General features: G+C 46.2%; 1 protein-coding gene across 1 annotated transcript in view; it reads left to right on the forward strand.

The window, feature by feature from the left end:
* Positions 1–12500, forward strand: part of cdh24b (cadherin 24, type 2b) — a gene marked incomplete at both ends in the record, with an annotated part of 166442 nt that overhangs the window by 125689 nt on the left and 28253 nt on the right. The window contains 1 exon segment of the mRNA XM_080725629.1: positions 176–297. Coding sequence (XP_080581755.1) covers positions 176–297 — 122 coding nt within the window.

Raw genomic sequence — 12500 nt, forward strand, 5'->3', positions numbered from 1 at the left:
TGAAAATAGCAGATCTACAAGCACACAACGCCTTATCACACACTTATCTTTAAAATGATAAATACAAAACGAACGGTTTCTACCGGACAACAACGATGTGTGGCTACTTGTGAAGCACACCTTAAAATGCTTGCTGATGACATGGACATTTGTTTGTTCTGATTGTCTCTCCTAGATAATCCCAGTCAGGTGTCCAGGGTGCTTGTTGCCATAGAGACCCTGGACCTAAACGACAACGCACCAGAGCTGGACAGACAATACACCACGGCCATGTGTGACTCTTCCGCCTCCGGCCAGGTCAGTATCGCTTGTGTGTGAAGTGGTTGATTCGACTTATAAAGTGCCCAGTCAGAATGTGACTTTTGAGAACCATGGCAGTATGTACTGCAGTGTCTTTGTCTACAGTCTGAATCTGCCTGTTATAGTGCTACCAGGAGGCCGATTTTGGCAAAACACATTCTTTGCTATTAGTCCTAAAGATTTTGTCCAAGCGGCACACAAATTGCCATACTGTAGATTATCTCTGTCATGTTATCAAGACGAACCTGTCAGATTTTTTCATATTTCATCACGATTGGCTAAGATTGACTTCTACTACCTGGCCTGGGGGAGACCCTAGCTCTGGTCCATAGCGTTAGTGGAGTTCTCCCTAACGCTATGTTCCTCTACCTCCCAAATCCTTGGCAAATCCGGAAAGACCCGTCGTCTGGTCCGAAAATAACAAAAACTGTTTCGCCCTTCACCAAACCAAAGGTATCAGTGGACAGTTGAAAGCTTACTCTACTTAGTGGACACGGTCTGAGCCCCCCACCACACGATTAAAATACATTTATAGGGCAAAATGAAAAATATTCTACTGGATGGAGACTCCATTTCTTCTAGTTTTTTCACTATTTGTCGTCGCCATCAAGGTTCCAACTCAATACTGCCGCGCAGGTCAGAGGACCGAATTACACAGAGCATTAGTCTCATTGGGTGTTATTCAACTCTGCGACGTTGGAAGCTCTGTTTCGTAAAAAACAGCCTTCAACCAGGAAGAATGTCTCCATCCGGTGAAATATTTTTCATTTTGCCCTAGAAATGGATTTTAATCGTGTGGTGGGGGGCTCAGACCGCGTCCACTAAGTAGAGTAAGCTTTCAGCTGTCCACTGATACCTTTGGTTTGGTGAGGGGCGAAACAGTTTTTGTTATTTTCGGACCAGACGACGGGTCTTTCCGGATTTGGGAGGTAGAGGAACATAGCGCTAGGGAGAACTCCACTAACGCTATGGACCAGGGCTTGGGGAGACCTGTGCTCCGAGGAGCACATTTTTCTATTTGAACTCAAATGGAACCAAATGGACCCTCACAAGTTCCATGTGTACACTCTGGATTGGGGCACCTGTTAGGTAGGGAGTGGAACTGGGAAGGATAGCGTGTTCCTCCAAATGCCTTACTTCCTCCTCGCTGTCAGGTCAAAAGAAACAGCTGTGAACTGCTTAAATCAGAGTTGTACAAATGGCGATAATCTGTGTTGTTTTCTCCAAGGGTGTTTTTTTTTTCTATCTCTGGTGTGAGCACGGTAGTTTAATTGTCATGATTTGGTGACGAGGACCATCTGTTGTTTTCGCTGGTGTCGTTGTTGCTTTGAATGCCGTCGTCCACGTTCATTTTTTTCTATCTATCCCTCTCTCTCTCTCTCTCTCTCTCTCTCTCTCTCTCTCTCTCTCTCTCTCTCTCTCTCTCTCTCTCTCTCTCTCTCTCACTAGTTCAGTGGTTCTCAACCTTTTCCGGCCGCGACCCCCAAGATAATCATATTTTATCTGGAGACCCCCCCCCCCCCCACCCTGACGAGCACTAAGAGTTGAGGAATCACATTTTCCTCAACTCTTAAGGCTCGAACACACTGCCCGAATTTTTGAGCCGATTGTGCTGTCGCCGACCATTTTTGGCGCTCGCCGACAAAAATGGCCATCTGATTCGAGATCGGGCGTTGCTCGCCGATCGTTTTGCTCGCTGTGTATGAAAGACTCTGCGAGCAGGTCCGTGTGCGATTCCTGCGCTCGCCGACAGCTTCCCGAGCGTTTAGATAGACCTAATTAATAGGAGCTTTGATTGTCACTGTCACAGCGCACCCCACACGAGTGCGACCTCTCTCTCCCTCTCTCTCTCTCTCTCTCTCTCTCTCTCTCTGTGTCAAATGGAGACGCACAGAGCGACGCACGGAGAGAGAAAGAAAGGGAGTGAGAGAGAGGGGGGGAGAGACAGTAGACAGACAGATATACGTAATATATATACGATACGTATATACGTATAAATATAGGCTACAAGCCGCATGTTTATTGCCGCTATTTTAATTGGTTTGGCCGCCCGTACTGCAGCCATGTATATAAAAAGGGCTGGCGTGGTTCAACTGAACAGCGGGGATTAGGGCTGTCACAATTATTACATAATCGTCTAATCGCAATTATTTGACCTAATCGCAATTATTTTGTGACAATCGTCATAATCGTTTACATGTTGAAAGATGTTTACATATGTTCAAACATTTGAAAAATAGTGGAAATAGCAGATTTACAAGCTCACAACGCGTCGCGTTGTGAGCTTGTAGATCGGCTATTTCCACCATCAATGTTCTTTTTAAAGTGTAAAGTTGTGAAATATGTCCTTCATTTCTTTGTGTATTTAGGTTACGTGTCATATCTGCCATGTGCAATTTCAAAGCCTACAAGCCAAATAGAAATGTAATTGTCAATGACAGATACACAATTAAATCGTTAATCGCAATTATTTGAGAGACAATTAATCGTCATGTAAGATGTCCTAATCGTGACAGCCCTAGTGGGGATCATTAGATTCAAACAGGATTGGTGTGTGTGGTGGTGGTCAATAGAGACAGAGGCCATGGTCTCCCTCCTCGTTGTGAATTATTTTTCTGCTACCGGCACTTCATGAGATGTCCTTGGTGTGCTTTTCCTCTTGCCGACAAATTGGTTTTCACTGGGCTGAAAAACCACATGCATCGCCAGGAATCGATAAAGGGTTGTTTATTGAAAGAATTGTGAATGCTGCTGGTGTGAGCGGTGAATACATGGAGATTCCAGGGAGGATCGCTGACCCGGGAGACCTCCCCCCTGGGAGAGAAAGAGAGAGAGAGAGAGAGACACACACACACACACACACACACACACACACACACACACACACACACACACACACACACACACACACACACACACACACACACACACACATTTTAATTCTTTATTTGAATCCACAAATTACAATTAATTTACAGGGAAACAAATATTAACGGGCTTTGATATTTCATGGACACCTCATGGATATACATAGCACCTTCTTCTCCACACAGACAAACTGCCCATAACTGCTGAAACAGAGCAGTATTGTGAGAGCTGTTTGGCCTTGGCCTTTGTCATGCCGGCGATTGCTAGACCACTCTTGGTCAATTTATGTACATGGCCCAGGCTTCCAAATATGAGTATAGAGAAGCGACATCTATACCCAAGATCTGTTATGATTTCAAGCAATGGTTGGTACTTAGAGTGCTTGTCTTGGAAAGCCTGGTCCATGTACAGGTCGAAAACACAACCCACCTCCAAAATCAGAACCTCTCTGTGTCTGGGGTCAACAAAAACAATATCTGGTGTGTTTGGGATGCTAGCAAAGACATCATAAGCACAATCAAACCAATCCGGTAACACTCTGGAATGTTTATGCATTGCTGCACTAGATGGCACACATTTTCTAACTGCATCGGACACTAAGTCGACAATGCGGTCGTGGCGAGCAATGTATAGATTTTTATATGCACTGCAACCGTTTGTTATGTGTGCAATGGATTCTAGATGTTGTTCAGAATCATGATGGTTAATACAGAGTGGGCTATGGATGTCGGGATACCAGATTGACAGATTGTACTTAGTTGGTAATACTTGCAGTCTTGCTTTGATGGTAAATTTTAAAACATCCTCTCCAATAGCAGCATTTTTGTAAAGTGAATGTGAAACAGAATGATCAGCGGAATCAATACAGGCCAACTTTCCCTGCAATCGAAGTCCACGCCAATGTTGTTTGGCCTCAGTCCGTTTCGCATTAAGCAGAACCCTTCTAGCTGTATCTTCTTGTAGCCTAGTGTCCCCTCCCTGGTGAGTGAGAACGGCTTCCACCGCCACACTGGGGTCTGTAACTAGTCCATCAGAGGTGGGCACTTTAACGTTGTTTTTTGCCCATTTTATCTGGACTCCAGCCCGATGGCAGAGGTCATTGAGATCTGGCCAATCGGACCAGACCCCAAAGCCCTTGGCTTGTGAGTCCAGTTTTCCAGAGTCTTTCCTCCTGAAACCCAGAAAGTTGCTCTGGTCTTCAACAGCCAGGGGGACCTTCCTCCTGCGTAGGTCCAGTAGGAGTGATGCCCTGGCCATTTCTCTGACAGTGTCATCATCGTTATTGAGCATGTGCAGTAGGTGGGTTAGCCTTGTTGCTGCATAAATCCACTCTACATTTGGGACCCCCAGGCCCCCTTCGCCATATGAAAGAAAGAGAATGTCTCGTGTGGAGTGTGTGTTTAGGCCAACCCATTTTCTGGCCAGCTGGACAGTTCTGTTTGTCATGTCTCTCAGTGCATTTTGTGGGATGTGTATATTGGCAAAGAGGTGTTGTATCTTCGCCAGGGCCACTTCTCTCACAGCCTGGAGCTTCATGACTACGGGGAGGGGAGACAGGTCAATCATGTTGAGGCGATGGTAAAACTCTGTAGTGAGCTCCTCAACTTGCTCCCCCCACTCACCAGCGATGTTAAACTTATGGCCCAGGTATGGGTATGTCTCATTACGAGAGTACACCCGGATGGGTTGGCCCATTATTAGGAAGGAGGGGGGCTTGTCTTTCTTGGCCTTGTACCAACGATTGCCGCCACTGCGGCGTTCATGAAGCACGGCACATTTTGTGTGTTTCACCTCCAGCCCGGACCAGTGGAGGAATTCATCTGTGCGTGCCAGCATGTTGGTGATGACATTCTCCTCTCTAGATGACATCTGCACATCGTCGGCATACCCCTGGATGGGGTATGCCGACACACACACACACACACACACACACACACACACACACACACACACACACACACACACACACACACACACATACAGAGACGGATGGAGAGGGGGAGAGAGAGAGAGACACACACACACACACACACACACACACACACACACACACACACACACACACACACACACACACACACACACACACACACACACACACACAGACGGATGGAGAGGGGGAGAGAGAGAGAGAGAGAGAAATAAATGAGTGTAGACGGAGGTGAAGCGGGTGATGGAGGAATTTGAATGGCAAGACTTCGCTGTATTTTGGTTTTGGTTAAAGCTGAAATCTGTAACTTTTAGCTCCCTTAGAGATAGGGTGAGAAGCAGGCCTGGAATTTCGTCATTTTAGGGGCAAGGCCACTTGGCCTTTGGTGTTGTCCATTTTTTTAGGGCAAAAAGGCCAAATGCCAGGGCAGGAAGGCCATCAGACAAAACAATATTTTAGTCTATTAAAAACAATTGAAAGAATTTGTTGAATTTAAGGGTTAGGGATGATAACCTAATGGATGCAGTGAAATAGATAAATGGTGGTATTTACAATCTGATCCATGCTCAGCCCTGCACCAAAGTCACTGGATTGGTTTAAAGATGGGGACTCGGGGGAGTTAAGATTTCAGAATCTCAACAAAAGACACTGGTGTCTACAGTACATGACAAGAAAGAGACAATGGTGTCTACTGTCTACATATTGACAAGACAAGTGATACAGTCAGCTGGGGCATTAAGGCCACTGTGGCCTCAGGTCAAGCCAATGGTTTTAGGGGCGCAAGGCCAAGCTGAGGGGCAACGGCGGCCATGGCCTTCATGGCCTCCATGAAATTCCTGCCCTGGTGAGAAGTTCAATCAACCAAGAGAGACTTGGAGTAGAACCGCTGTTCCTTCACTTGGAAAGGAGTCAGCTTAGGTGGTTGGGGCATCTAGTACGGATGCCTCCCGAGCGCCTTCCTAGGAAGGTCCTTGATGCACGTCCCACTGGCAGGAGACCCCGTGGCAGACCAAAGACCAGATGGAAGGATTATATCTCCACACTGGCCATGGGAGGAAGTTGCTCAGGATAGGGAACTCTGGAGATCCCATTTGTAACTGTTACCCCTGTGACCCGATTCCGGATAAGTGGTTGAAGATGGATGGATGGATGGACGGACGGACGGACGGACGGACGGACGGACGGACGGACGGACGGACGGACAAACAAGTTTTATTCAATAAGAAAGTTCTGGATTTGGTGTTTGGTGTCTTAGGAGGAGTCATTTTGACAGGCGCGTGCCAACTTCATTTATTATTAAGCGGCTTAGTTTATCCTACAGAATGTTGTTTGCACACGGTTAAAAATAGCTTGCTGGTGTAACATCCCGTAAAGGTCCAATACCAGCAACACTTGAACAGCTGCGCAAGCAGTACTTATTTTAGGGACAGACTGCGAACATACAATTCATCATTTAACATGTACGGTTTATTCAGACGACAGATATATGCAAACATAGAGAGGCTACGGGAAATAGGCTACATACAGTCTTGCTTGTTAACTATAAATACATGTCCTAGACAATGAGGCGCTCCAGTTTTGTCTTGTGAGTGTCACTTCTTTACGTACCTCAAACTACTTGTGTGCTATCTCTAGTCTATATTCATGGTAAATCTAATACGGATAGATTCTGAGATTTCGCTGTGTCTGGGGGGACAGTATAAGCTTCCGAAACGCGCGCGGGAAGTGGCGTAACTCTTTCACAGCGTTACAAACCATTACCATCACAGCCTCTCTTGAGAGAGCGAGAAGCAAGAAGGGAGTATGCAAGTAATGGGTGTGTGTCTGTGAGTGCTAGTCAGCATGCATAAAAGAGAGAGAGAAATTGTGTGTGTGCGTGCGTGCGTCAGTGGCGTCAATTGGGTATGGCAGGGGTCTATGCAGCTGCCGTACCCTGGGTCCAGGGGGGAAATTAAAAGTTACTTTTAAATATAAATCCACGAATGTCTCTTTGTCTATCTGTGCTGGTTATTATGTTGTTAAATTACAGTAAAATAAATTGCAAAATGTAATAAAATGGTAACTTAAACAAGGTATATATAATAATATATAATTAATTATATTATATTCTCCACACTTGTATTCTCACCATCTTGACAGAATGGTGTATTCCCAGGTTCTGCAGGTCAGCTGCACAGGTGCAATTCATTATTGCTAATTGTGGCACGTTTACTAACATGCCAAGTTTAGCTGCACTTGAACAACCGTTCCAGGCTGCCATATCCAGCCATAAAACCGTAGAAACAGGGGGGAAAATAGAATGTACTTCTTAAAATAAATGTATCATACCTGTTGCTAAGGTATGGCAACAGCGTGCGAAGACACGCGTGCAAGACAGCAGTCATGTTGCCATACCTTAGCTTTTTCTGAACTGACGCTACTGGCGTGCGTGCGTGCACACATGCTTGTACGCGTACATGTGTGTACATGCAACCCCATGCACATTGCAAGTGAGTGCCATTTGCACTAATCATCAGCCAAGAGCCTGAGGGTACAATAACACGACCTTGCGTACGCCGCCGCCTCATCTCAAGGCCTGGCATGCGGCTCTGGCTGATGCATTTAGCATCATCCTCGCTCTCCAACTCTTAACTAGTCCTCTAAAGAACGTTAAGAAGATGTGTTTTGTTTTTTCCCTAGAGAGACAGCTTATGTTATTCCCTCAAGAAAGAATTCCCCACAGATTTTGGCCATGAAAAAGGTGGTTTTACTTTTGATATTATATTTTATGAATTTTTCTTAGAGTAAGTGTGTCCTCTAACTGCATACAGGGTTAGGGTCCTCCAAACTTTTGTGTGATAACTTTTTCTCCTTTTTTATATTAACCACTTTGTGAGGGCTGCCTCAGCAGCCTCACATTGAGAGCCTACTGTAATGGTGACTTTTCTATTTCTTATTTATTTCAATGATCTAGTCACAAGTACATTATATATATATATGCAAAGTGACATAACCACTCACAACTTGAATTCACATATTATTGTTTAATTGTGGCTTATTTATTTGCATGGGATCTTGACTGAGTTCTCTTTGAGTCACCAGTTCTGGGGGAAGGAGAATGGACATGATTGGCTGGCCAGAGAATGGGACCAGCTGCTCCATATCCGGCAGCAATGATGGGGACAACGGGGCTGCACCACTCTCTCTGCACTGGGGGGGAGATAGGGGTTATTTGTAGTGCTTATTGGCAGCTTTGTCTCTATTCCCCCCCTCTTGTTTATAGTGGTTCGACCCGTCCCTATATATGTTCCCCTTACCCATCATTCTGGTTAGATCAGTTGTATTGTTTAGTTGAGCATTTTGTTTAGTTCTTTTGTTTGATCTCCTTTGTTTTGGGCCCACCTTTTGTTTGACATTCCTTTTTGTTATACCTTATTTGAAACTAAAAGAAAAAGACAAAAAAAAGAAAGAAAATAAAGACAAAAAAGAACATTATTTTAAACCAACATCAAGAGTTTCCTGTGTCTCTCCTTCCGACCAACTCGGTCCCTAACAGATGGTGGCAGTGGTGGGATCACGGAGGAGAGCACAGATTTTTTTTTTCTACCTTTTTCTGAATTATTTTCCAAACGCAAATGAGCCATGAATCGAGGCAGAGGATTAAGAAGAGCACCAATACCAATACAAGAGGCGGAGGGGCATAGTCCAGACTCTGGGGCCACTGGAGGGGGCATGGAGGAGGCCAGCCAAGAGCTAACACTGACGGACCTGGCTGGTATGTTCCAGACCCACATGAACCAACAGGAGGCCCGTGAGGCTCGCCAGGAGCAACGGTTTAATTCACTGAAAAATCAGTTTCAACAGCTGCAACTGGAGGTGCAGGCTCATGCGCCCCAAGGCCCAGGGGCAGGTGATGAACCTGGTCCACAGGCCGAAGTAACAGGGTCTCAAGAGGCTTCTACAGATGTCGCCACCTCAGGTCGGTTTCACTTCTCTCCAGAACCTAGATTGGAAAAATTAACTGAGAGTGATGATGTTGAACATTTTTTGATAACTTTTGAGAAAATCTCAGCAGCATGTAGATGGCCTAAAGCTGACTGGGTTTTCCGCCTAATTCCATTGCTTACTGGTAAGGCGAGAGGTGCTTATGTACATATGGATGTGGATGAGAGTCATGACTATGAGAATGTTAAAAATGCCATTCTAAGAAAATATGACATTAATCCAGAGACCTATAGGCAGAGGTTTCGCAATACAGATATTGAACCGGGCGAAACCCCCAAAGAACTGTATGTAAGGTTAAAGGAGCTTTATCAGAAGTGGATCCGACCGAAAGATAAAACAGTTAAGGATGTTGGTGAAATTATCATTTTGGAGCAATACTTACGCATGCTATCCCCTGAGCTTCAGATATGGATCAAGGAGCATGATCCTCCATCAGCAGCAGATGCCGCGACAATGGCTGACGTGTTTGTGGCTGCAAGGAGGAAAGGACAACCATGGAGCTACAACACCTGGAAGGCAGCAAAAGACAACCGCTGGCCCACCTCTCCTCAATACCATCAGGATGTAACACCAGGTGTGGGTAAGGCCCCCATCAGGGAGCACCAGCCAACAAATACTCAAACGAAACAGTCTAATAGAGCACTTACTTGCTACTTGTGTGGACAGGAAGGCCACATAAAGCCCAATTGCCCAAAGAACCCACTCAAGCTCACTCAAATGTGTGTGATGCCTCGTAAAAATGATTTGAAAGCTAATGATGATCAGTACATGAAGATGGAAACAGTTAAAATTAATGGGAAGACTCTGAGGGCCCTAATTGACACTGGCAGTGACCAGACCCTGGTGCACCGGAAATTTGTGCCACCCAATGTTATATGCACTTCAGAGACTATTCCCATTTGCTGTGTGCATGGAGATAAGAAGCCATACCCCACAGCTGACCTGTACATTGAAGTGCAAGGGCAGACTTACCTTTTGAATATTGGAGTAGCAGACAATCTTCCTTTTTCAGCGGTGTTGGGTAGTGACCTGCCCGTTTTGTTTGATTTGCTACACAAACCTCGTAGTTGTAACATTACAGTAACCAGAGCCCAAGCCAAGTTGGTAGATGAGCCCTCCGTAACACTCAGCACCCTGCCTTTTTATGATGCAGACCTAGACCAACAGCCCGGCAAAGCCAGAAAGCCACGCCGACAAAGAAGGCAGGAGAAGTTCCAGCAAACGGTGGTAGAACCATCAGAGGAGGTAGCTCCAGATCTGCCGCTGGGTTTTAAGGTACCGTCAAATATGGTGCAGATGCAACAGGATGACCCCAGTTTAGCCACATTGTTGCGTAATGCTAAAGAGGTGGAGAATGGGGAGTATTTCCTGCAGAAGGGTATACTATACCAGCAAGATGGACCAGTTACACAGCTAGTGGTTCCCGGTGTAGCTCGAGAGTCAGTACTTACCTTGGGTCACTCTGTTCCCTGGGCGGGCCACCTAGGGAAACACAAGACCTTGGCACGTATTAAACGGCACTTCAACTGGCCGGGCTTACGGGCAGCTGTTACCCAGTTTTGTAGGACGTGCCCTCAGTGCCAGAAGACATCAGCTAGAAGACCCTTGAGAGCCCCACTTCAGCCTCTCCCAATTATTAGTACCCCCTTTGAACGACTGGGTATGGATGTTGTTGGGCCGGTTGAAAAAAGTAAAGCGGGAAACCGTTATATGCTAGTTATTACAGACTATGCTACTAAATATCCAGAAGTGTTTCCTCTAAAAAATACCAAAGCAAAGGCTGTGGCATTCTCCTTGGTTCAGTTTTTCTCCAGGGTGGGCCTTGCACGGGAAATTTTGACTGACCAGGGAAGTAATTTTATGTCCACTCTCCTGAAACAGGTTTACCAACTGCTTGGTATCAAAAGTGTGCGAACTACCCCTTTTCATCCGGAGACTGATGGGCTCACAGAGAGGTTTAATCAAACCCTTAAACAAATGCTCCGTAAGTTTGTTGACGACACTGGATCTGATTGGGATCAATGGCTACCTTACCTCCTCTTTGCATATAGGGAAGTGCCCCAAGCCTCAACTGGGTTCTCTCCATTCGAACTGTTGTATGGTCATGAGGTGAGGGGACCTCTGACTTTACTCAGGGAGGCCTGGGAGGGGGACCAGAGGGAAGGGGGAGCTGTTGATGTAATAACCTATGTGGTCAAGATGAGAGAAAAGTTGCAGACGATGGCGGAGCTTGCCCAGCAGCACATGGCGGAGGCCCAACAGTATCAGAAAACATGGTATGATAAGTCAGCACGACAGAGGACCTTTAGCCCAGGACAGAAGGTTCTGGTCATGCTGCCCACCAGCAACAGCAAGCTACTGGCAAAGTGGCAGGGGCCATTTGAGGTGGAGAAACAACTTGGTCCTACCACCTACCGGGTTGCAACCCCAGGGCGGCCACGTTCCAGTAAGGTGTTGCACGTGAACCTCCTCAAGGAATGGGCTGAAAGACCAGAGAAGACGGCAGAGGTCATGCTGATCAGAGCGGTGGAGGAGGAAGAGGCGGTAGATGACCAGTATCTGCCCTCATCTGCCCCAGCAGTACTCGATCTAGGCCACCTGTCAACTGAGCAACAAAATCAGGTGAAAACTTTATGTAATCCGCAAATATTCCAAGAATATCCAGGGCGCACAAATATTGTTGAACATGACATTGTCTTAACAGAAAAGGCTGATGTAAAACGTATGAGTTACAGGATCCCCGAGCGCCTCCAGGGCGCCCTGAAAAAGGAGGTGGACATGATGAGGTCGCTGGGCACCATTGAGGACTCCAAAAGTGAGTGGTGTAACCCAGTTGTTCTAGTCCCAAAGAAAGATGGCACTATACGATTTTGTATTGATTTTAGATACCTGAACTCGGTGTCAAAATTTGATTCTTACCCAACACCACGTATTGACGACCTGATTGAACGACTGGGCAAGGCAAAGTACCTGACAACTCTTGACTTGTGCAAAGGCTACTGGCAAGTGCCTCTTTCCAAGCGATCTAGGGAGCTGACAGCCTTTCGGACTCCATGGGGCCTTTTCCAGTTCACTGTCCTGCCATTTGGGTTGCATGGGGCTCCTGCAACCTTTCAAAGGCTTATGGATCAGGTATTGAGAGGATGTTATGATTATGCATGTGCTTACCTTGATGACATTGTCATTTTCAGTGCAACGTGGGAGGAGCATCTGCAACATCTGGGGGAGGTCCTGGGACGAATCCAATCAGCGGGCCTTACAATTAACCCTGCAAAGTGCGTGTTTGCCAGAACTGAGACAGAGTATTTGGGGTTTGTAATTGGGAAGGGGGTGATCAAACCACAGGTCCAAAAAGTCCAGGCCATCACCTCCTGTCCCCCACCTCATACCAAGAGCCATCTAAGATCCTTCTTGGGAA

This window comes from Nannobrachium achirus (assembly GCF_963921795.1).
Source record: "Nannobrachium achirus genome assembly, chromosome: 5".
In the NCBI taxonomy this organism is placed as follows: Eukaryota; Metazoa; Chordata; class Actinopteri; order Myctophiformes; family Myctophidae; genus Nannobrachium; species Nannobrachium achirus.